At 42.2% G+C, this 26,746-nt stretch overlaps 1 protein-coding gene across 3 annotated transcripts in view; it reads right to left on the reverse strand.

Annotated features, from left to right (window-relative positions):
- Nucleotides 1-7,811: 7,811 nt before the first annotated feature.
- znf704 (zinc finger protein 704) overlaps nucleotides 7,812-26,746 on the reverse strand; it is a 353,820-nt gene continuing 334,885 nt past the window's right edge. For 2 of the 3 annotated variants that reach the window (XM_085993235.1, XM_085993237.1), the window contains 2 exons: nucleotides 13,565-13,662; nucleotides 7,812-12,909 (listed from right to left, as the gene is read on the reverse strand). In XM_085993235.1, coding sequence (XP_085849361.1) covers nucleotides 12,798-12,909; nucleotides 13,565-13,662 — 210 coding nt within the window. In that variant the 3' untranslated portion in view covers nucleotides 7,812-12,797. The other variant, XM_085993236.1, reaches the window with a different exon arrangement.

Genomic DNA, 26,746 nt, shown 5'->3' on the forward strand with positions numbered 1-26,746 from the left:
GAGGTGATGCAGAGTTGCAGGTAGGATCGAATTTGCCTCGTCGCCAATGTTGTGTCCGTCAGTAGTAAGACACAGACTGCAGGAGAATGGTACAACAGGTGTTTACTCAACGTGGCTCACTCTGGAACTGAACTGTACAGATTACTACTCAGTGCTATATACAGGTGTGGTCACTGCCGGTACTACAGTATACATGAGCTGTAAAAAGTAGTTCCCTCCTTAAAGGTATATACATTACAACTACCGTTGTAGGCCTGATCACAGATGGCGACGAGACATGCTACAGGGAGGAGGTAAGAGCTGTAGCAGAATGGTGCAAGTACAACAACCTCTCCCTCAACATCAGCAAAACAAAGGAGATGATTGTGGACTACAGGAAGCGGCAGGGGGAGGGACACACCCCAATCTACATCGAAGGGGCTGAGGTGGAGAGGGTCAGCAGCTTCAAATTCCTGGATGTATTCATTACGGAGGACTTAACATGGTCACATCACATCGACGTCGTAACGAAGAAGGCATGCCAATGCCTGTTCTTCCTCAGGAGACTGAAGAAATTCGGAATGGCCCCCCAGATTCTCACCAACTTCTACCGGTGCACCATCGAGAGTATCCTGTCTGGCTGCATCACTACCTGGTATGGCAACTGCACCGCCACAGACCGCAAGGCTCTACAGATGGTGGTGAAAGCTGCACAACATACGATAGGAATTAAACTACGTGCTGTCCAGGATATCTACCCCAAGAGGTGCCGGGGGAAGGCCCTGAGAATCATTAAAGACGCGAGCCACCCCAGCCACAACCTCTTCGCCCCACTCCCGTCCGGTAAGAGATACCGAAGCATACGGTCTCGTACCAGCAGGTTTTGAAACAGCTTCTACCTCCAGGCCATAAGACTCATGAACGTATAATTTATTACTGTTGTTTTATTTATTATTACTGTATTTCTATTAGTATTTTATCATTGTTATGCCATATTTATTCCAATGTTGGGAGGACTCGTAAAAATCAACATTTCATTGTGCTGCACATATGACAAATAAAATTGAATTGAATTGAATTGTTTCCCCCCCCCCCCCCCCCACCACAGCCACAGATTGAGGCTGGCTGGCTGCAGGCGGGTAGACTTAGGCACTAGGCTGCAGAGAGGAGGGAGAGAGGGTTCATGTGGTGCCAGGGGGGTGGATCCGGAAGGAGTTGGGGAAAAAGTGAGCATCAGGGGGCCGGGAGCGGCTGATCGGGGGACCAGGTCTTAATCAGGGGGCCGGGAGTGTCAGATTGGAGGGCTGGGTGATCATCGGGGGGCTGGAGCAGAATGATCAGGCGGCCTGATGTGCATGGGGTGGGGGGGGGGGGCCTTGTGGGGGGGATCGGAGGCCTGGGGTGGATCAGATACCTTGTGGGGGGTATCTGATTGCAGGCGTGGGGTTAGGCAGGGACGCTGGATCTAGGAGGTAAAGGCTCTTACCTCCTGGATCCAGCAGTCCTCACCTTACTTTAGCTGGCAGGTTCCATGAGGCCTGCAAAACCCAACCAGCTACAGTTAAATTTAAAATGGTGGTTAAATCTGAGGCATGCCAGCCTCATTATAATATTTAAATGGTGACCCACCTCCTGGGAGCGGGTTGGCTGCCCACCCCCTCCGTTCTGCCTCTGTTAAAACCAAAGTGGGTGGGTTGGGGTCGGGATCATACTTTTAACACTAACTTCCCACCCGACCCCAACACACCTGATTTTTTGGGTTAAAATTCCCCCCTTGTCTCTTCCTCCAATTCTCCCAGTTCATACCAGCACTCCTCCCTTACCCCTCAATTCACCCTCACACTCTTCAACCCCTCCCAACTCAGTTCAAGCTGGCACTCCCCTCTCCCCCCCACCCAGTCAATATTGGCACTGTGCTTCCTCCCCCAACCCAATGTACTACTTCCAGCTTCTTCCCTCTTTCCCCCCAATGCATTCCTCTCAGCTTCTTCCATTTCTCCCCAAAGCACCACTCCCAGCTTCTGCTGCCTTCCCTCTTCACTGTTATCCAATTCTCTCCCCTTCATTTCCCTCATCCCTCTCTCCTTCACTGCCATTCACTCCACTCTTTTCGCTCAGCGCCACTCCTATCGGCACATAACTTAATTTCCCCCCCCACATTGGCCCCTTCACAAGGGAAAAGATTAAACCTCCAGGCCGGCTGAATTTTCCGAGGCTTTTACCTGGCAACAGTTAAGCCGTAAACAGGTGAGAAAGGTGTTGGTAAAAAGCCTAAGCTACAACACGCTAGTAACACGACAATGTGGTTTGATACAATTTATAATGCTGCAACGTGCCCCTTTAAGACTACCCAGTGCAATGTCAGTCAGTATATAGTAGAGAAAGAAAATAAAAATGACTAATACATTAAATATCTGTATAAAAAGAGCCACGCGAAACAATAACTGCATATGAAGATTTTTATTACATAGTACATATTTACAATCACGCAATGGTCATACTTGTGATTAACCAGTGCATTCAATTGTTTTTTTTTCCTGGCACTGGATTAGTTAGGCTCTTCAAAGATAAAGATTTGTATATCTTTTAAAACTGCCTAACATGTGCAAGGGAACATTAGTAATTAGGCCTGGAGTATACAAACTTAGATATTGGCAACTGCAAAAAATCTATTAAACAAACTCCAGAAATCACAGTGACCAAATTAGCTAATTAACCTTATTAGGCAGAAATTACCCAATTAGGAGGTCTAAATATTGAAGTCTATCACAAAGAATACCTGACTTGCCAGTTTTCCAGCTCCAGTCAACTTTCAGTTATCTCGGGTTGTTCTCTCATGTACTGTATGAAGAGATTCACATGTGTCACTAGCCTGATTGATTAACTCTTTCAGGAATGAAAAATGCACAATCCTTTCAATACCCCAAAAAACACTGGCCTGGACACAACTGCAGAACAGGCCAGATTTGCCCTAAATTCCCACTGGAATGTACAGTTAGTCTGACACAGACACTGACAGCACAGCGGTTTAATTGTCTCCACAGTACATGGAAACTGACAATGGTAAAACAAAGCATCACATCAAACAGTTAAAGTCTGTAATATGTACAGTCTGTTAATAATTGTATAGAAAATTTCCCCTTTCATTTAACAGTCAACATGAATATCACTTAGAACGTTGCAAGTTTCTAACTTTATAGTCAGTGAAAAACAGGAGTTGCTATCTTCAGTCTCGGAATGCTAATGTTAAGGTGAAACCTTTATCAATGGTCTTTTTTAGAAGGTGCTTTTTTTCTAATACTTTCAATACTTTATTATACTGTGTATAGGTAATAAAATTGACAGGTAATATTTCAACTGCACACTCATTCTTCCAGTGGTGGGTTTCTCGGACAGAATTAAAACAACTAAGATGGCGGACTTGTTTTGGCCATAACTCAGGTGGGTACCAGGGATGAGTGCCTGATAGTCAAAAAATGCCTCAAAAGGTCTGCACTTCAAAAAGACTGTTCATTTAGCTCCTACTTCCTATCTTCTTTCAGTTTAGTTACTTTCAGGATAAAAGGAAGTGGGAAACGGTGAATAATGGGAGCCCATGAAAGAAACAAACAATAAATACAGAAGAATCTGACTGAACACCCACATATTCCTGCCACAAAGGATTTTGGGAACCCACGATGTTTTTATTTTCCAGTAAACCTTGATGGTACAACATAATCAAGACAGATGGTTGCTTTTAAGGCCACCTACCACTAGATTGGAGCCATGAAGACTTTTTTTTTTTTACAATCCAAAGAATTTGGAAACTAGGATGAACCACTTCACTGATATTGAGGATAACCAATGAGTAACAACCGAATACTCATTTTATTCAAAAAGTGTGCCAAAGCAGGAGAAAAATGATCCTATCCTCACCTGGATAGTGCTCAAGACTAAGAGCTGTGGCCAATTTTCCCTTTCTTTTGCTCAGGTATACTGAAACCATTACACCGTCATCATTACCCTGGCTCGGTTAGTACAGACCAGTGATTGAACTTGGAATCTTCCTGGTCTGTATGGCTCAGTGCAACATTTAGCCACGTGGCCACCCAGGCCTTTTATTATGGTACCCTTGACTAGTCTTATTGACATGGATTGATATCCTCTGATTTTCCCACCCACCTTCTGGCGAGGCCACCTTTCCCTGTGGCTACTTTCTCAAATTGTCCAGGAAATTCAGGGAGAAGACCCCACATGCTGCCACTTCCTTAGAGCTGATGCAAATATCACTTCTGTTATTTCACCAAAACTTGGGACAGTTAACCCCTTGGATTAGCCCTTATATATAAAATCAAAACAGAAAATGCTGGAAATACTCAGCAGGTCAGGCAGCATCTGTGGAGAGAGAAACAGAGTTAACGTTTAAGGTCGATGACCTTCCTGAAACGTTAACTCTGTTTCTCTCTCCACAGATGCTGCCTGACCTGCTGAGTATTTCCAGCATTTTCTGTTTTTATTTCAGATTTCCAGCATCCGCAATATTTTGCTTTTCCCTTATACATAAACTTAGTTTGCTTGTTAAAAGCTGTTTAGTATGATAGTATGAAGGTGAACAGAGAGTTGTACTAACCATAGATGGAGAGATGAAGAGATTTGTAGATGCAAAATGAAAAAGAAAATAGTTATGGATGCAGAAATATTTAGTGTACTGTGCATGAATTTATATCAATGTTATTCCGATAGTATCAGCTACCAACTAAAGAAAGACCAATGTCTGAAATATGCTGCAGTTAGTATGTATTGTTCCTACAGGAATTCTAACTTTAGAATATTTGTTGAGGGAATTACCTGCTCTTGTGAGTGTGCGATTGAGACACCTTCAAAAAGGTTTGAGAAGTTAATATTTATCACTATTTTTAATATGCTCAGTGATTTTGTTTTATTGAGAAAGGTAAATTACCACATTATTGTCTGGTTTATAATTTTTTTTTAAAAAGCAACTATCCTGAACCTGTGAAATACCTGCTCAGAATGTGCTGCCAAATAAATTAAAGCTGCAGATTTCCTTTATTGAGAGAAAGAGAATGTAGCCACAGGCCTCAGGCTAACCACACCAGTGATTGTTTAAGAGTGACACAGTGCTTTTTATAACACTGCTCTTTATATAACATTGCTCTACCATTCTTTTCCCAGAAGAGATAACATTGCAGTTAGAAAGGATTGTTTAAAACCTGATAAAGTTTGCACCTTAAGCAGATACCGTGGTTACAGATATGTTTGGCAATCAGGCAGATTTGTACAGAGGAATGTTTTACTCATCATTTGTATAATCAGACTGCAGTGTCACAGACAAAATTACAAGATGCATAGCTTATAGTTTTTTTTACATTCAGTCAACCATTTTAAAAGGAGATTTTTGCACATGCTACAACTGCACATTCCTGTTACAACTTTGGTCTTTCCATTGGCCATAAAGGACGCTTCAATTGGCGAAGGGTTCAAAAACGAAGGAACATAATTTTTAAAAATAGATGTAAATAAGGAACTCAGGCTGAACTATTTCACAAAGGATTATCAACATATGGAATAAGTCACCAAGAAAGTCCACTAAAGCAAATGGTCTAAATGGGCAAGAGCGGAATTGCATGAGAAGGCAAGAGGGTGGAATTGAGGTTAACCAAAATGGCGGCAGCCTTGTTGGGCCAAAGGGCCTTTTTCTGTTCCTAACATTTTTGCAGTTTTATGTGAGGACATTATTAAAAATTTCAATTTGTTCATGGATCTATTCACTGCAAAATACAGTGTGCAGTTGTGGTGTGTTCAAACCTCCTAAAATAAGAGACAATGATACTGCGCCTGTTCTCCTGAGATAAGTCTTACTATTCCAAACATAAGAACATTGGTTATGGCTTGAAAAAGTTTCTGTCCAACATTCTCTGCCATTTAACAAACCTGTGAAAACAGCAATCCTGAGGTTTTTTTCATTCTCTTTTCTGGCAAGTAATCTTGGTCTACATATTGACAAAGACAATGTCCTTTGGTAGAAAACAAAACCCATTAACTTGGAAAACACTTGTAGAAAAGTTTATGAACAGCATTTGACATAGTTCACTTTATCTGTAAAAACTATTTCGCCATGTGCTGCCTGTGGCGACCAGTTTGTGTCTATAAGCACCAGGGAATCACCTGATGATATTTATTTCTTCAGAGAACATGCATTGTAGTCACTTCTCAGCCAGACTATTAGAAGTCTTGTCTAACAGATACAAAATAATTCTGCAGTGAGTCAAGTTGGCAAATCTCCACCCCCAGATGCATATTGAAATTCATGTACTGTTTTTCAGGATAAAAACGTCCTTTCAAAGTGTATTGGCAAGAAGGATAGAATTTGAATGTCTAATACAATTTGGGTTTAATTCAGTTACTTTGGAGTAATTTTAAAATACAGATAAATGCAAACACTAATCCTTGTCATATAATATATAGAAAACTTTCAGTAAACTTTAGCATTCCATTTCAAACTTTTAAAATTATATTTAATTTAAGTTGGACATACCTGTAGTAGTTTTTAGAGTCACTGTTATTGTAATGCAAGGACATTGTGTAAAATTGTACTGATGTAAGTTTTTCTGTATATTTCAAAGGGAAGAATGACTAGCAGAAAATTCTTCTGCAAGAAGAGGTCAGTGGCACTGAGAGTAAACTCTGTGCTTGGCAAGATAGCAATGCTATAACAGTCTACCTAGTGGCATAGCAGTAGAAGATATCTAGTGATGTACTCAGAGAAGCAATAATGGTGTAACATAGAAATAGGAGCAAGGTGTTTGAAATCCCTCCCTATCGCTGTAATCTCCTCCAGCCCCACAACCCTCCAAGATATCTGCGCTCCTCTAATTCTGGCCTTTTGCGTATCCCTGATTTCAATTGCTCCACCATTGGTGACCGTGCCTTCAGCTGCCAAGTGTTAGATTGAGCTTTTCTTTGGCCAGAAAGGTGAATAGCTCTTTAAATTAAACATACACATTATTTTCATCACATAAAATATAAATGAAGCACATTGTGTGACATAATGGAGTGGGAAGTGGGGCTACCTGGAATATTCCTGTGATGTGAGGCTTTTGATGTTTCTCAGTTTATTTTTGGAAATAGTACTAAACATACTCTAATATTTTATCATTTATTAAATGACAAAATGCACAATTTGCAAAATGACTGCATAGCGTTAATTTAGTGAAAATAGGCTAACTTCCTAGTTTTGAAAACATCAAAGAACCCAGGTAAAATGACCTGCTTCCAACTCAAATTGTTTAACTTTTGCTTTTCCTTAACAGTAGTTTATGACAAGACATCAATGCTAGCTCATATTGGGTAGTCTGAAGACATAGTTACAGCTAACTCTCAGTGAGATTTACTATTGCTGAACTACCAGTGTTCTCCAGATAGTCTGAACACAATAACTGCTTGCAGTTGGGATATTAGGGGGGAAAAATTCGGTTGCCTTGCGCCTAAGAGGGCGCTAACGGGGCACAAAGCAACTAGTGCCCGGGCGCGGCACCGCCTACGCCTCCCGCAAAATTCAGCGGGAGGTTAGCGGCGGCGGTAACCTGTAATGCCCCACGGCTGACGATGTCATCGATGTGCGCAGCATCCCGCTCGCGATCTTCGGGAGTGCCCCCTGACTTACCGCTGGACGCTATGCCCGACCGAGTCAGGGGGGGCCTACCTCCGGCCGGGGAGGCGCTATGTAAAGGTGAGGTGCGGGGCGGCCATTTTTGTTGCTGGCCACCTGCCAGCACCTGCCCCCGTTGCCATCCCCGGCCTCCTTACCCACCCCGCCCCCCCCCCCCCCGCGGAGTGCCGGCTGCGCTCCATGAGCCCGGCACTTCTCTGCGCAAGGCCCCTCCCCTTTAAGAAGGGGAGGAAGGCCTGCAATACTGTGGCACGTTGCACCACGATATTCCCTCGCAGCGCCCCAAGAGGGAGGCGGGACGCTTCCAGTAGCCCCACTTCCCTCTCCATTGTTCTACTCAAAGTATCATCACCTGCCACATCACTGACAAGCAATGTACTCAGCAGCAAAACCGTCACCAGTAGCCCCGCTTCCCTCTTGGGGCGCTACCACTCAATTTCCATCGCGGGGGCACTGATTTAAAAGTAGTGACCTGGCGAAGTTGGCGCTACTCAATTTTTAGCAGTAGAACTTTAAGTCTCAATATTGTGGCTATAAAAACCACCAAAAACTCAAAATGGCTACTCAGAGTGGTTAGAATGTGAAATTTGTTACCACATGAAGTAGCTAAGGCGAATAGCATAGATACATTTTAGGGGAAGCTAGATAAGTACATGAGGGGTAAAGGAATAGAAGGATAATGTTGCTAGGGTGAGATGAAGTAAGGTGGGAGGAGGCTCATGTGGAGCATAAACACCGGCATAGACTTGCTGGGCCGAATGGCCTGTTTCTGTGTTGTAACTACTATGTAATACTATGTAAAAATGTTTTTTTTTGGCTCGGAGACAATTACAGACACATCTGCTAGACAAGAGAAATAAACGCATGGCTTTGGTTGTTTTTAACACCCTCGAGAATATAGCACCTTGTACTTTAGATGGTTTCTAGCTCACAGCACAATAGCACAATGTGACTAAACATGATAAAATGCAGCAGCACCACTGGCTCAATAGAGAATAAGAGCATTTCTGTAATTTGGAAAAAAAACATCCTGGGGCAACCACAAGGGAAAACACGTGGCATGTTCACAATACATTCACAATAGGCATTTTATATACACACACACAAATATATATATTATATATATATATATATAGGTAAGGAAAAAGTAGGGATGTGCAAACATCCTGACATCTGTTTTTAAAAAAAAAATGTTCATCAAACCTCAGAATGTTTCATGAACTTAGGTGCTACCTACTTTCTTACGTCCTTAAGTGCATCATTCAGAAATATTGTCACATTTGGTTTAGCAGTGCAAACAAGTCTGCGGGAATTGTCACTGGTGGCTATAAAACGCATAGTCAGGAATGAATGATTCCATCATGTAATGTACAAACAATGCCATAATCCACAATCAACAATTTAAGAGGTCTTAGTCCCCAAATCCATATTTTGCAATATATAACTTTTATATATTTTTTTACAAAATATATTTCTTGAACAAACTGGAACAAACTGTAATTATTTATTATTCCAAAACTTTTTTTAAAACAACACTGTTCTTGACAGAAACATAGTGGTTAAAGGGCAAGAAACCCTAATAATGGTGCGTGGTCCAAAACCACTTCACATTTTTGTTTGTGTTCCGCTGAATAATGCTGCTAGCATCAGAAGCTGCATGTAGCCCAAACTGCTTTAAAAAAAAAAATAACTTGGGCATCACCATTGTACCTTGTTACTGAAAAATTGTCTTATATTCCAAATATTTCTATGACTGCACTGAATTTTAAAATAATTTTTATGATTTAACAAATTAAATTAATAAATTTGGAAGATGAAAAAAATCATTAAAAAAATATTCCTGCTGAGGGAATGAAATACTTGGAACAAGAATTCCTGTCTATGTTAGCATATTAGCTACATTATCAGCTCTCAATGACAAGAATAAATGAAAAGCTCAGTTACCTGGCCGAGAATTTCCTCGGAACTGCTTTGTAAACTGGGTTTCCGCTGCACTTACGGTGAAGTTACGGCTATGGAGCAGGAGCTGCTTCAAGAAAATTCTTGGCCAACGCCTTCTAACTCACTCCACTATATTCTAGATCTCCGAGATGGTTTCATTTTGTATGTCAGCATTCCATCGACATAGAAAACTATGCCTGTCTCATTGGAATTTCCAAAATTGCAGATCTTATTCACTTTCTTAACCAATAACTGTACTAACCCCTATTGTGTCCATTCCCTTCACAATTTTAAATACCTGTACCAGGTAAAATTAGTGATGACTGGGGTACTTTTAGTATTAGCAAGCAATACTGTAAAGCTGTGTAGGATATATGGCTTGAACTTGTGTTTGAAGACATTGTGTAAAGAATAAGAAATGGAGTTTGTTAAAAACGGGAACAGGTTTTGGAGAAGTATTTGAACTACTTTTAAACAGACAGGTTTGGGGGTAGAAAACTGGGCCAGATGTGGTGTAATATATTTGCGAAATATTTAAAATGGAGAGGAGGGAAAGAGGAAGAGCATTAACTGGAAAATAAGGGCAGAAAAATTATTGGCCCAGATATTCTGATCCCTACAGGTGGGTACGAGCTGTGTACCCACCTGTAGGGACATTGGAGGTGCTGGTTTCAGGCGCTGAAAACCGGCATTTCCGGAATCTGTCAAGAATGGTCTTGACAGATCCTCCGGCTGCCCAGGAGAAGGGCCTCTGCGGGCAGATAGTTCCGCTTTTTGGAGACCCTCTGCCTGCAGAAAACCCTTACAATTCTTACACCTGGTAAAAGCAGGCGTAAGGCCTGCTTCTACCAGGATAAGAGTTGACAAAAAATAGTATGTTTATTTTTAGCCCCGTAAAAAACTTTAATTATTTTTTTCAAAAAATTAAATTTTTGTTTAAAATACTTAATTTATTGTAATTTCAAGTCATTTTAAAAATGTGATTTAAAAAAAAAAAAATTATTTAAAGTTTTGGGGGTGATCTCCATTCATATATTTGACAGGTCTTCCTGTCAAGTGTATGAAGGGAGATTCCCTTCTGTGATTGGCTCCCCATGGCCCACGTGATCCCAGGGATGCTGCGAACTACATGCGCCCCTGGGATACGTGGGCCCTGCGCACTTGGCGTTTGGAGAGGCCCAGGATCGGAAGCGTGTGTGTCCCCTGGAGCCCTCGGGTAAGGGCGTAGATTTTTCCAGATCGCAGGCCTCCGCCCTGTTACAGTCTTTTCAGGTTTCAGGTTCCAACTTCTGCAAATTCCTTCTGCAAACATTTTTCTTCTAGGGAGAAGAATTTGGCCTCCATTGATCTCAGTTTGGGAATCATCGTTGTTGCTCTTCTCTGCACCTTTTCTGGAGGTACATGGATTAGATCATTTAAATGCGATCTAATAAAAGGTTAATATAACCTTCCTTAACTGTTGCAACTTTATATTCAAATTTTAATTTGCCTCAATGTATGGTGTTTTACATGGCAGAGATGGTTTCAGTGGTTGGCCAGGTATTACTCTTAATTCATTTTTCTACTTTTTTTTTTACAAAGCTTTTATTTTAAAGCATAGCTATAATTAATATTTTAGGAGCAATGCACATTACATTAGGTTTATCATCACTGAATGCTATTTGAAAGCCATTTGCTCAATTCTCAAGTCTATCAAAGTTGTCTGAATAGCTGCTTCTGTGGTACAATTTGCCCTCTCACATAATCTAGTATAATGATCAATTTGGGGAATTCTGCTCATGGTGTTATCCCAGTTTACGAAGAAACCAGTTGAACTGCATGCAATTTCCTGCAATGGCAGCTTTTTTCAGGTGGACATAATGAAAAGTGGATCATACTAATTGGTAACTTTTCAGTTTCCCACTAAGTCAGAGATTGCTTTTAGTTACTATCATATCATTTGGTTTGAGTGGAAGCGGTGAACACTTTAACACAATTGCTATACTAATGGTGGGCGGCATCACTTCTCTGACCATCCCAGGGAAATGCCAACACTTATGGGGTAATTTTCACCTTCACTGCCTGGGTGGTAATCTAATGGAGCGGATTGCCTGCCCATTGCAGAATCTACCTGATTTTCATCCCATTGATTTCAGGCAATTTACTGCCTAGGTGGAGATGGTGAACAATTACCCCTTTGTCTCACCCATGTTAAGTGCACTGCCTGTCAGCTGAGTAGCACAGCATTTCTAGCATCAGGCCCACCGAGGATGAGTTTTTGATTAACAGTCCTTTTCAGTATTGGATAAAGTTTACAAGTTAGTAGGGAACTGCAGCCAAAATGACAACATTTAAAAAAAAAACCTGCTGCCCTCAACGTACCCCAGTGTTAATGTTAAGCAAAACTGGCATCAATTCAATTGCACTGTCCTTGTTCATTGATCCAGTTCAATGCACATCCCTAAAGAGTCCACTAGTTTGTAATGCAAAGCTATGTAGCTGTTCATTACTTTAAAAAAAAAACAAAGGTTCCTGCTGCGCGTGGCTGGTGTTCTGTGCTGTCTTCTTAATGTTGCAGCACAATCAATTTTGCTTTTGTGGAAGTTTATGACAGCTCTGGAAAGAAACAATTTCACCCTCCATTCCACGTGACCCTGATCTTCCACCTCCCTCAACCTCCGAGAAAATAAGACACATATCGTTGTAATGTCTTCAACAGTATGTAGTATTCTACTTAGTGAATTTGCTGTAGTTAAATGCAAATGATTAGTAAAAATAGCTTATACTGCTTAGAAGAACAGTGAAGCCACACTGAAAAGATAAACCACGAGTGTTTCATTATAGAGTTCCTTATGTCGGCACTGTGTTCATAGCCATCAGGTTTCCTGAGAAACCTCCACGACCAAGATATAAAATTGTAACACAATATACTTCATTTCCCGGTCAGACGATGCTTCAAACCAATGCAGAAACATTTGCTTCAGAATTTCTTCATCACTCTACTCCAGCTGCTCACAGAAAGAGATTTCCATGTAATACATCTTTCATCATTGACATATGAATAACCTGTTTGCTGCTCAGTTCCATACAGGCTTTTTTTTAAGTGCATCTTGTTGGATATGAATGTTGTTGCTACAGTTACAAATTTATTTAAAAAAGTTAAGTGCTTCAAAAACTGTACATAATAGCTGCCCAAAGAATCTTCTTAAAGGCCCTTCACAACTTGCCTCTAATCATTAAACCTCTGGCAAGCTTTCTTCCAGCGGCAGGCAGTACACCACATGTCTCGGTTTTCCATACCATACACTTTCCGGCATTTCTTTCCTTCCCCACGAATTTTTCTGAGAGTGAAAAAAAAAAAAAAATTGGACATTTTGATGGTCCGAGGACTGTATGCTCCCCTTCAGTACACCTCTTCTAATGAAAAACATGAGAATGAATGACCACTACTGTAATTAGTGAATCAAGTTACACTTTCAGAAATCACACATTTCAAAAATGTATGTTCTGCAATTTCATTTGTGGATTATTAATTACCGAGATAAGAAAACATTCTGTTGTTTTTCATTAAAAGAATTTCTCCTCCTCGTTTGTTGTTTGCTTCACTTAGTTGGAGAAGTTTGGAATTACTTGTGTTTGCCTACATAATATCAATCACTGCACTCCAAAAGTAATTCATCAGGTAAAGTGCTCCGAGATGTTTCGATGTAATAAGGCACTGTATAAATACAAACATTGTTATTAATAACATAAATGACTAGAATAACTTAATGGAAAGATTTCTCAATTCTAAGAAGAAATGGATCCTTATTAAAAATGTTTAATATCCTGAATATAGGTCACAATTTTATTTGTGTCCTGACCGTAGTCTTGTGGTGGGTAAATGTTGTTATGGGTTAAATCTCAACCATAATTAAAAAGCGGGCCTTGAACCTTAAAAGACTGGATTTGAAGCTGGAGCAAGTTAACTATATTAGTGGGAAATGACTACTGTACCTTGCTCCGACCGCAGGTCTAGGTGGAGAGGAGAGTGAAGTGAGGGGCTGCTGGCGCTGCTCTCCAATACCCACAGGACGGCTATGGGTCGGTGAAACCTAGCACACACATAAAATTTACATCAGTCCTACAAACATACTGCTCCAGTGGGAAATGTCCTACAATCCACCTAATCAGCAATCCTACTTTCTGTTGGATTGAAAGCCTGTAAAATAAAATTTACATTGTTTGCACTATAATCATTTAATCTAAAAGGGCATTAAAGACTGCAGGATCTTTTAGCAGTGTAGAGATTTGCTTCCTGCCACATGTTCATCACATGTATCTTCACCCTCCAAAAATCAGCAAACTGAACAAGAGCTTGTTTGCTTTTCTGTCCTTCAGATGAGAACAAACAATCCCCAGCGCTGGCTGGAGAACTGTGAAAACTAAATCAATCCCAGCAAATATGTTGATGACCAAACCAGAATTCAGCAAGCCAGTCAGCAGGAATGACAACAATACAAAAACATCTGATTTTACATTTTAATTTTTTGCAATCATATTTTAACAAGATTTTTTAATGTTATGGTATTTACAGTTTACTAACGAGAGCCATCCTACCAAAATAAGGTAATTTGAAAACCTCGTAGTGATAAGCTCTGAAAAGAATAAAGTGTTGTTTTAATTGAGTTCTGTAGTTTCACATCACAGTAGTCAAATTGTTGATAACCAATCTTAAAACCACTCTCATTTTGATATTTCAAATGTGACGTGTGTAATATGTAAACTATGACACATGGCTGATAATGTAATTAGAGCTACTTCACAATGTTCCTCCCCTCCCCCACAGTGCTTAGGCTGTCAGCTATAGGCCACTGTCTTACAATCCTCTTAGTAAAAGGCAAACAGTTAGATTCATATTTCCTTGCTAGTCCTAAGTCAGTCCCGAGGTCCTGCTGGAAGATGGGCCTCCAACAGGCCATTCTAATTCTAGGACAGGCAGGTCCAGCGAACCTTGGTCTTATGGGTGCACCGTTATTATCCAGCACCAGGGAAAGGTGGATGGGGGCAGGAAAATCAGCCCCTATAAATGAAACCTACATACAAAGCCATGCGGATGCTTCTTTGAGTCTCAGGGTTTCTCCAACCATGGTTGTGATGAATCATGGAAACTTTCAGCCAAGTTGCAAGATGCTACTTTGTTGCGGTGTCAAAGGGGGAGAAATTGGTTAGCGTTCAGCCACGTGTGCGAAAAGGGCAGCGCAACTGTGACATGTGCCCGAAGAGCTCAGTCTGAGGATCTACCGAAATTGGTCCTCGGGCCTCATTACCATGAAACCTGTGAGCTGTGGCCCACAGTACTTGTTTGCACTTACCTGAATGTGGAGCCAGTGCTCCTCCTGACTCCACATTTAGATAAGTGAAAAAAAGTGTACTTACCTTGATTCCGATGGCCTCCAGTGGTCCCTTTAAGAACACTGGTTAGGCTGCTGTAGAGACCTGAAAAGCTAGTCAGAGTGTAGCAGTACAGGCCGTGATGTGATTCGAGCATGACTTCTCACCAACTTTCTGTGCGGGTAAGTGGCTACTGGTGGCAAGAACCTACTGGAAAAAAAAATGTTTTGTGGATGCCATTCACAGAGATTGCAGCTTTCCTAACTCATTTATTGGAGTCTTAAACAGGACATTCTTTGAGAAACAAATATTCACCAGCTAAGAGTCAAATGAAGCAATTTTAATCAGCACAAATGTTCTTTTGTGCAACAACACTCAAGATTTATTAAAACCATTAAAGTAAAAAGCACCAACACAAGCTTTTGGAGGTAGAATTGTCGAGTACAGAATAGCAACCAACATCTAGCTATGAAGCCATGCTCATTAGACCCCAGTATCTGGAGAATACATAATGAGCTTTTGATTTGGTTCAATTTTGCCAGGGGGATTGAAGTACAGCATAACAGTGCAATGCAGCCTTGTAACAAAGACATTAATTGTATATATCAGAGTTCTCAGAGCTGACAAACACTCTCATCAGTCTGCTCTAATAGACAAAATATGGTAATTCACTAAGAGACATTGAGCACAATTACTGTAAATCACAGTGCCTCATACCAATAACTTCAATATTATTGATGCTTCATGTATTCTACTGAGGACTGGGTGAGCATCTGTAGTATATCAAGTGTCTCACTCCAAGCACCATAAAAGGGTTGAATATGGATACATTCTGCACCGTATTACCTTATTGCCCATAAAAATCACTGAAGTCCACATTAACTCTTTAGCCAAATTACTACAAGTACTGAATTTGTTCATCTCCAGGACATTGCGGGTAATTATTATAAATCATTGTGAATTGCTTTTTCAGAACAATGACACTGTGGGGTACAGAAAGCATCCGATACCTTTCATGGAAGGGTTATGCCCACAATTATTGTAAATCATCTGCACCACTACGATTCTTTTTCAGACAGCAATGACATTGATGGTTCTCTGTATTCTTCACAAACACAGAGATAAAATCAACGGCAGTCACTGTATCCATCATGATAACAGTTCTTAGAAGCAGGCCATAAATAAGCACATATGGGCGAGCAGAACGTCCATTTCCTGTAATTGGTTCAGCCCATTCCCTGACCACTACACTGCAACTCTCTAGGATTTCAACAGCACGTACAGAAGCTGATTGAAAAGAGGCTTCAAAAGAAACAGTTTGAAGGAGTAATGAGTCAGGCCATTGAATACAAATGCTGCACCACTAAAGTCAGGTAACATCTGATGTCTACAGTAGAACTTCTACAACCAGGTAAAGCAAGTTTCCAACTTAGGAAAAAAACATTCTATTTCCCCTCCATTCTTAGGCTCCACTGCTGTCCTGTGGTCATCTCTGATAATCAGATTGTCAAAATGGTTTGGCTCTGTGCTATACTGATCTACAAGCATCTAACTGAAAGCAAGTGCTGGGGGAAGAAGCAGGGGTTTATTTTTCTGTGCTGCTTGGTATATGCTCCATTAAGACCCTGGCTGAAAACTGGAAAAATTCACATGAAGAGAGTAGTGAATTTGAATGAAAATCAATATTGAAATTTCCAGATTCACACCTGGTTTTCTGGGGTCCAAATCTCAGTGCCTCAAATGAACAATTTTTGACTTTAGATAATACTTTCACAAGAAATATTCTATGGTTTCCCACACTTCTCTAACTGTACTTTTCACTCAAAACTATAAAATGACAAAAAACTGGATTCTACAGCTGTTATATAAAAAGCAATATGGCCATGGGGAAGGGGTACAATGGTATAGTAATCTGGGATGTTATGATTGTTATGATTAAGGTTATCCACCAGGTGGTGCTGTAGCCAATGCTGCTACTAAGGTCAGAGGTTTGCTTCCTGTTAAGGGCAGAGGTTTGCTTCCTGTATAGGTCAGCACAAGGTGGAATGCCAGGATGCTGATGCAGGCTGTCTGTAAACGTGTTTCCCAGTTGTTAATAAAGTACTCGTGTTAATTCTACGATATCGCCTCTTTGAGTCCTTGTTCCACTTAATGGATTTATCACATTTGGCGACGAGGCAACTTAAGGACCCTGCATAAAGAAGAAAAGTCTGGCGGGAAGTTTAAACAACAAAATCACGAGCTAAAGTTAGCTACAAGCTGGAAGAGAGCATGGCTGCCACGGTAGGAACGGTTTCCGCTTTTGATATTCAAGCACAAACCTGGGAAGAATACTGTGAAGTGTTGGGTTCTTTTTTCGAAGCAAATGAAATAAATGATGCCGGAAAAAGGAAAGCTATTCTGCTTAGTTCAGTGGGAAGCCAAACTTACAGTTTGATGAAAAATCTGCTCAGTCCTGAAAAGCCTGGAGACAAATCATTTGTTGAATTAGTGGCTTTGCTAAAAGAACATTTCAACCCTAAGCCTAGTGAGATTGTACAGCGGTTCAAGTTTATTTCAACGAACAGGAAAGAGGAAGAGAGCGTAATGGACTATGTAGCAGTGCTGCGTAAATTAGCACAAGATTGCAATTATGGGAACAACCTGAAGGAAATGCTGCGAGATAGGCTAGTTTGCGGAATTATGGACAACCGAATGCAGCGTAGATTATTATCCGAGACTGGGCTTACTTATGAAAAAGCATTGGAACTTGCTCAAGCCATAGAGACAGTGAACCGAGATGTAAAAGAAATACAGGGTTCAGACAGGGCTAATGCTACGCAAGTTGCAGGTCAGGTTGTTGTGCACAAGTTGAACATGCGTCAGAAACCACAACGTGAGCATGTGAAGGCGATCACCTGGCGAGTGAATACCGGGTTCTGGAGGAAAAGTGCTACAAGTGTGGGAAACAAGGACACATAAAACGAGCTTGCAGGGCGAAATCACCTGTGGAGGAATCCAAACCAAAAGGGGGAGGACAGCAAAACCAAGGGAGAGAAGTGAAAAAACATGGAGCACACCACATCAGCGGGGAAGCTGAGGAAGAAGAGGACATGTTCATAATGTATAGCAGGTTAGAGAACATTCCAAAAGTGACTCCTATCACATTGCAACTGACAGTAAATGACTCTAAGGTGAACTTTGAAGTGGATACAGGGTGCGGCGTGACCATAATGAACAAGGCAGAGTACTCAAAATTGTGGAACCGTGCTAAAGTTCCAGAGTTAAAGCCTTGCTCCCTGCATCTTAAAACATATACAGGTGAACGAGTAGCGACATTAGGTACAGCTAAGGTAACTGTGCAACACAGGGACACAGTGGAACAGCTACCTGTAGTTATAGTATTGGGTACCGGACCAAACCTGTTAGGTCGGGGCTGGATAAAAGAACTTAAATTAGACTGGGGAGCAGTACATCAAATAGATGCGGGCAAACAGTTGACTTTGCAAGAAGTGTTGAGTGAACATGAGAGTGTGTTCAAGGAGGAACTTGGCACATTTAATGGCCTCCCAGCTAAGATTTATGTAGACAAGGAGGCACCGCCAAGGTTTTTAAAACAACGACCTGTGCCTTATGCCATGAAGCCAAAGGTAGAGGCTGAGCTTGACCGTCTATTGAGAGAGAACATACTGGAGCCGGTGAAATGTTTGGAATGGGCAGCTCCCATAGTACTGGTGTTAAAACCGGACAATTTGGTAAGACTCTGTGGAGACTATAAATTGACTGTCAATCGGGTGTCCAAACTAGAGCAGTATCCTATTCCCAAAACAGAGGATCTCTTTGCAAACCTGGCTGGAGGAAAGAAATTCACAAAGTTGGATATGAGTCATGCCTACTTGCAGATTACACTGGATGATGAATCTAAGAAGTATGTCACCATAAATACACACAAGGGCTTGTTTACATACAACCGCTTACCGTTTGGTGTCTCATCTAGTCCAGCTATCTTCCAGAGGACAATCGAAGGTGTACTGCAATGGATTCCACATGTTTCCATCTATCTGGATGACATTCTGGTGACGGGAAGAACAGACCAGGAGCATCTGAGCACTCTGAGAGAGGTACTACAGAGATTGGAGAGGGCAGGGTTCCGGCTCAAGAGGAGTAAGTGCACTTTCCTGGGGAATGAGGCAGTGTTCCTGGGACACAGAGTGGATGCCACTGGGCTCCATCCACTCAAGGAGAAGGTACAAGCATTGCAGGACGCCCCTGCTCCTACAAATGTGGCTGAGTTAAAAGCTTACCTGGGACTGCTGAACTATTATAACAGGTTTTTACCAAACTTGTCAACTGTGTTAGCACCTCTTCACAAACTACTGCGCAAGGAGACACAGTGGCAGTGGGGAGAGGAGCAGGGGGTTTAATTTGAACAGTCCAAGAAACTGATGCTGTCGTCGGATGTGCTGGTTCACTACAATGCAGAGAAAGACATCATTCTCTCTTGTGACGCTTCACCTTACGGGGTGGGGGCAGTTCTTTCACACTGCATGGAAGATGGAACTGAAAGACCAATAGGGTTTATGTCACGAACTCTAACACCAGCGGAAAAAAACTATTCCCAGTTAGACAAAGAGGGGTTAGCAGTAATGTTTGGGTTACAGAGGTTCCACAAGTACATATATGGCAGGAAGTTCACTATATGCACCAATCATAAACCTCTTCTCTCTCTTTTCAACAAAATGAAAGCAGTTCCACAGATGGTGTCATCCCAGATCCAGAGGTGGGCAGTGACATTGAGGGCATATGAGTATGTCATCGTCTACAAGGCGGGCAAGTACCATGAGAACGCAGATGCCTTGAGCCGTCTTCCACTGCCAGGCACACCTATCCGTGCAGCTCCAGAGGACAGAGTTTTGATGCTGGAGGACACTGACATGGCACTTTTTGACTGCAGAGCAAGTAAGAACATGGACAGGTAAAGATCCAGTACTGTCTAGAGTTCGAGAATATGTGGTGAGGGGATGGCCACAGCATCCGGAAGGGGCTGACTTCACACCCTACAGTGCCAGGAAAACAGAGCTGAGTGTGCAGGATGGTTGCGTGTTGTGGGGAGCACGAGTGATTATTCCACGGCCAGCACGTCAGTCTATCCTAGAGCAACTACATCAGTGTCATCCTGGGGTCTCGCGTATGAAAGCCTTGGCTAGGAGTTACTTGTGGTGGCCAAAGCTAGATGAGGAGATAGAAAATCTAGTCAAGACATGCAGCACTTGTCAGGAACACCGGAAGGCACCAGCAGCGGCTCCTCTCCACCCCTGGGAGTGGCCGGATAAACCATGGAGAAGATTGCACTTAGATTATGCAGGTGGATTGAATACATCCTGCACACATACTTATTTACACTTTGCCTTGCAATGAGACCTTCTGGACAATTCATTTGCTGCCATATCCACCTAACATACCTTTATATCAAAGGATCGGTGGCAAGGCTGGGAATTTCTGCATGAATTCTCAATATCGGAAAAAGCCATCATTAATAACAAGATGGGGGTAAAGATTTCCTCTGTGCAGTATTATAAAGGTGTTTATGATTTCTCTGCATATAACACAGAGGAAATCTTCCAAAATATATTTAGTCACTTTTAAGACTGTTAATTACATTCATTTTTCCATCCCAAAGGGTACATAGGGCTCGAAATTCATCTACTTTCCGCCACTCTGTAGCGTCATGAAATGGCGATAAAATGGTGGCCATCGCTCTTTTGCCAGCTGGTGGCGGTTCTCGTGACAGCCACCACATTCCTCTCCTCCCTTGTGCTGCTGGTAACTGGCAGCGCCCTGGAAAAAAAAAGGCGGCATGGTGACGTCAATCGGCGTGCAATGCCGACTTAACATCACCAACGCGAACTTCGACCCTAGCGCTGAATTCAGCGCTGGGTCCTAAGCAGGTTGACAGTGGCGATGTCTGCAGCTCTTAAAGGGACACACATATCATTCAGGTAAGTTTGAATTTAAGGGTTTGGACTGTTTTTTTTTCATTTTATTGAAGTGGTGGCTTGCTGCAATAGATGTAAAAAGTTTTTTTTAAAGTGTGTAGGGAGTGCTGCTGGATGCTTGTAAGTGCTCAGATGGTAAATGAAGGCCTTTGAGAAGACAGAACATGCTGTGAATACTCAGCAGGTCACGCAACATCCGTAGAGAGAAAAACAGATTTCACATCTCAGGTCGACATGCTGCTTGACCAACTGAGTATTTGCAGCATTTTATGCTGTCATTTCACATTTACAGCATCCGCTTGCAGAGGGAAGAGGAAGACGCAGAAGAGGAAGATGCATAAGAGGAGGAATCAGAGGGAAGGATGCATCCCAGACAGCCCCTTTGTGGTTGGGATATCCGGGATGGAATCATCTGCCTGCGGTCCCACGGGGTGGGCAGGCTACCTCTTCTTGTTGACTCACTGGCTGGGCAGGCTGCATTTCTTGGGTGTATGAAATGAGAAAGGCACAAGGGTGGAGTTGTGCTGACGGGAGGATGGGAAAACAAGAGATGCATGCTAGGAGGATAACGTACGAGGATACCCACATCTTGTATCCTTTCAGCCCCGCCGCTGGCCAAGGGCTCAACTATGCCCCTGCCAAGAATGGCCTGCGCCGTCTCCTCCAAGTGGGTGAGGTGAGGCTAGGAATGGGAGATATGCCTCGTCATTGGTGTAGATTGTTGGTAGGTGAGTGACTGGGGGTTGTGCATTGAGAGGTGTGTGGGGCTAGTGGTGCAGTTGGTAGGAGACGGCTTTTGAAGATGCATTCACTGACCTGGACCAGTGGTATGAGGTCATAAAGCTTCTTTGGACACTGGAGCCAGGTGGTGGGGGCGACACTGCTGGCAGTGACGGTCTTAGTGATGTGGTCCCACATTGTTCTTTCTGGAGGGCCTCCTGGCCCCTGTGGGTAGAGGGCCGCTCTGGCAGTGTTGACTCCCTGCACAAAGCTGGAGTGCTGCTTGTGAGACCCACGGTGCCCTTTCCCTGGCTTGCTGAGCCATTTGTGTTAGTGCTAAGGCAGTTTTCCCATTTGTTGAGGTTAGGAAGGTAATTCAGCTTTAACAGCTGAATATTCACATTCGGGACTTCTTTTAAATATTGACTATTTCTTAAAAGGCAAAAAGGGCTGAAAAAGGGCTGAAAAATGTATTGATCCACTGCATTTTATTTTGTATTGCTTCAATGTGCATGGCCCCATTAATTCTCAGACCTCTTCATTGCCCACAATTCTCTTGCGAGCTCCACAGCTTCGCTCACAGAGGCTGTGGGAAGCTGCAATGCCGGACCTGGACGGGATCTTTGTCCCGGATCCCTCCAGCAACGTCATCAGGACGCTGTTGCACAGAAGGTGAGCACTGCGCCACCTATCTCCATGCCCCCCAGACCAATTTCACTCAGTTAGCGTTGCGGCCATTTCCAGCAGCTGTTAACTGCAGTTGCCAGTAACTCTGGCAACTTTGCTGGCGAACTCGAATTTTTCCCCCTAAGTGTTTACCAATTTGTAATACACTGTAATCCCAGCAGCAGAGTGAACTCTATAAATATAATTAAATCCTGCGCCTTAATGCAAACAATGTGTTAGCTGTGTTCAGAATAATATAGGAGGCAAAACAAAATTGCTGACTGGAACTCCACACCAAAATAAATACGCCAAACAGTTAAAAAAATATATTTTACACAAATTAATTCAGTGATAATGTCATACGGCAGTGTGAAGTGGTGAATTCATAACTGATTTCTGGAAGTTCTTCAAACAAAAAGTGATCAATAGGGAATGGAGTTCCAGGTAGGATAGTGGAAGCAAAATCCATGGAATTATTTAAGGAACAGTAGAATCCTGTGATGGCAAGAGGTGGGATTGCAGATTTGATGAGACAGAAAAAGCCGAATGGCCTCCCTCATTTCCGTCTATCCTGTGCTTTTAGAAGATAAATAAGTAATAAGTACTTACATTCATCTGGTTGTGTTGACAGAGATAAAAATTGCTCTTTTACTAGATAAATCACATTGGATTTTTTAAATTCTGTTAAGTAGCATGGGAAAGAAAGCAATCCTTCTGCCATTTCGGATCTGTTCCAAAGGTTGCGCATTACTGCACCTCCCCCACAGACTGACCTATTTTCCTCAAAATGCATGATGCAATGTTCAGTGAAACAGGCTTATACTGCATTTGATACTCTACATGGCCCTGAGTAACACTGGAGCACTGCAGGACCAATAGAAATAAGGGCCCATTGCCTAAAAATACAATTAATTTTCTATTTTTCTTTAAAAGTGAAATCAAATCAAATTAATAAACTAAAAAATTGTTGTCATTGGCTTTGAATGCAATTTTCCATTCCTACATTTAATGCCTAAGCACAGATGAGATATTAAAACTCAATTTCAGAAATGAAAATAACACTAAAAATATAAGCAATGCACACACTCCATTAGGGGCGTGCGAATTTATGCAGGGCGGGGGGTGGGGATTTACCTACTTGTCTGCCGTAGCTTCAGTGGGAGAGTCGCAGTAACCTTGAGAAAATGGTAAATGCCATTTTTTCTGCGGTTCCTGCAACTTTTATGCCAAAGTTACAGAAGACGAGTGAGAGAACACCTGCAGAAATTCACTCCCTGGGTTAACTTTCGGACTCAAGAATAGATTTTTTGCTCAGGCAAAATCTTAAGCGGAAATATGGTAGAATGTGATACACGCCTTCCTGATGAGAAGTTCCTGGGTTAGCCTCATTTTAATATTGACATCGAGCTCCTGGGGTTATCAATGCCACTGATTATGATCTCCCCATTTTGGAAGCTGCTGCAGGATTTTATGTGTGCAACAGATTAAGAGACACGACACTCGGAACTGTTTCGCAAGCAGAACTAAACGCTTTTTACTTAAAATAGCAACAGCAACTTGTATTTATACTGCACCTTTAGGACAGAAAAACACTTCACTGAGGTGTGAGGAAAAAAAGATGTTGAACCAAAGGAGAAATTATGAGGGGTGACAAAAGCCTAATTCAAAGGGAGCAGTTTAAAGGAGGGTCTTAAGGAAAGAGATGGAGGGGCAGATGGGTTTAGGCAGGAACTGCAGAGTTTGGGACCTAGACAGCTAAAGACACTACCACCAATGGTGGATCGAAGGGGGGCATATGCACTAGAGGCTGGAGTCAGAGGACCGGAGAATTCAGAGAGTGGAGGGGGAGGACATTGGATGGCAGAAGGAGATACATAAATGTGATGGGGCGAAACCATGGAAAGAATTAAACACATGGATGAGAATTTTAACTGTGACCTTGTTCAAAAGGGTAGGGATTTAGATGGGGAGGTGAAATTCCTGAGCAGAAGAGCTTAAAGGCCAGGTGAGGGGAGGAGGAGGTGAGCAGGGGCTGATATTGACTGAGAAAGGGAGGTAGAAGTAATGGGCTCGGGTCTGGAGTGGCAGCAAAAATTCGCAGGTGAACAGACACAGAGGGAATTCTGGGTCACAGAGATATGGCTGATATTAAGGCGAAACATATTTTCAATACTCCCAGAACACAGCGCGTAATATACGGGAAGCAGATATGGGGTCAGAGGACGGAATATCTGGCAGCAGCAGCGCTCGCTGGTTACTCTTAAAGGGGAACTTGTTTCAAATTTGAAAAATGTTAGAGGCAAGAGGCAAAGGCAGAGCAGCACCACGGTGATGATGGCCACCTTCCAGTTAAGAGAATTGCAAGAACAGCCTGGATAGAGGTGACAGATTGAATTAATGCTATCTCAACTGTGGCCAGAATTGGGAGCAGGTGAGGAAGACATTTGCTGGGCTACACACTTGTCTTATAGAAAAACTTACATTTATATAGCACCTTTCACGACCACCGGACGTCTCAAAATGCTTTACAGCCAATTAAGTTCTTTTGGAGTGTAGTCACTGTTGAAATGTGGGAAACACGGCAGCCAATTTGCACACAGCAAGCTCCCACAAAGAGCAATGTGATAATGACCAGATAAACTATTTTTGTTATGTTGATTGAGAGATAAATATTGGCTAGGACACTGGGGATAACTCCCCTACTTTTCTTCGAAATAGTGCCATGGGATCTTTTACATCCACCTGAGAAAGCAGACAGGGCCTCGGCTTAACGTCTCATCCGAAAGACGGCACCTGGGGTGACAGCCTAGATTTATGTGCTCAAGTCCCTGGAGTGGGACTTGAACCCACAACCTTGACTCAGAGGCGAGTGTGCCACGGCCGACACTTATAAGGCATTTTAATAACACAGAAGAACAATGTCCAGCTTTCTATCAAAAAGAAAAGACTTGCATTTCTATAACGCCTTTCACGACCACCAGACATCCCAAAGTGCTTTACAGCCAATTAAGTACTTTTTGAAGTGTAGTCACTGTCGTAATGTAGGAAACACAGCAACCAATTTGTGCACAGCAAGCTCCCACAAACAGTAATGTGATAATGACCAGATAATCTGTTTGTTATGTTGATTGAGAGATAAATATTGGCTCGGACTCCCCTGCTCTTCTTCGAAATAGTGCCAGGGGATCTTTTACATCCACCTGAGAGGGCAGACAGGGCCACGGTTTAACATCTCATCTGAAAGACAGCACCTCTGACAGTGTAGCCCTCCCCCAGCACTGCTAGATCTTTTGTGCTCAAGTCTCTGGAGTGGGACTTGAACACACAACATTCTGACCCAGAGGCGAGAGTTCTACCCACTTTTTAAAAATTATATTATTTATTGAACGTTAAGAACATTTACAACATCGTGGTCATTCCATTGTATCATTCAAATCCATTCCGTCGCTCTGCACAGCCATTCCTCCACCACATATTAAACATCAAAGCCTGAAGTTTAATTTGTCTCCCGTAACATATATTAATTGATTGTACTTTAAAAATTTATCGTAAAATAATATCTTTAAATTCCTTTCTGAATAAAACAGCCAGAGCCTTATATTAATCTTTTAACTTATATTTAAAATACTCTTTTACATTGATTCTCCTCCCCTTAAAAAACAGAGCATTCCTTCTTTGCTCAATCACGAATCTAGCTAAACTGAACATTAAATTAATTGCCGCTCCGCTAGATTCAGGCAGACTCTCCTGCAATCCCCTTCTCAAAATTGAGTCCCACGGGATTCCCATTCTCGCTTTTCAGTCCTCACCCAGCAAAAAAACCTCACACAACTGTTGAACATAGTACTTAAAATCATTTAACTGCGGACACAACACCAGTAAATGGGACAGAGTCTCATCCCGTGTCCCACACTCTGGGCAAGTTGCCCCCGCCACTCGTCCAGTCTTACACAAGACCATCATGGTAAAAATCCGGTTATGAGCCAATTTGAAATCCAGTTCAATCCACTCTGGACATTTAAAATTTGCCCACGCTCCCTTCCAAATCCTGTTGAAGTCCAGCTGTGGGTATATACTCTGCCAAAATTCCTGACCAGCAGGTGTCTTGAATCTCCATTCTCTAAATACTCCATAGAAATCTCGAGTATTACAGTTGTCAAATTGGACCAACTCTTCCCCTTTCTCCAGCAGAAAGCTTGGAAAAGCGGGACGCATTTTACTTCCTTTGGAGATTTCCGCATTTATTTTTTCCATCCAATCCTGTGGCATTGCCCTCACAATCTTCTCATACATGATCATAATTGCTTTTTCCTCTACCTCCTGATCCTCCTCCCACACCATGTCCCTCACTATCGCTTCTGGCAACCAACCTGGAATTACCTCGTATAATACATCTCTCACACATATAATACCAGCTTTTATAAAAGCTTGATTAAATAATACC

This window comes from Somniosus microcephalus, chromosome 7 (assembly GCF_052327205.1).
Source record: "Somniosus microcephalus isolate GS21.2 chromosome 7, FLI_Smic_1.0, whole genome shotgun sequence".
NCBI classification, from domain to species: domain Eukaryota; kingdom Metazoa; phylum Chordata; class Chondrichthyes; order Squaliformes; family Somniosidae; genus Somniosus; species Somniosus microcephalus.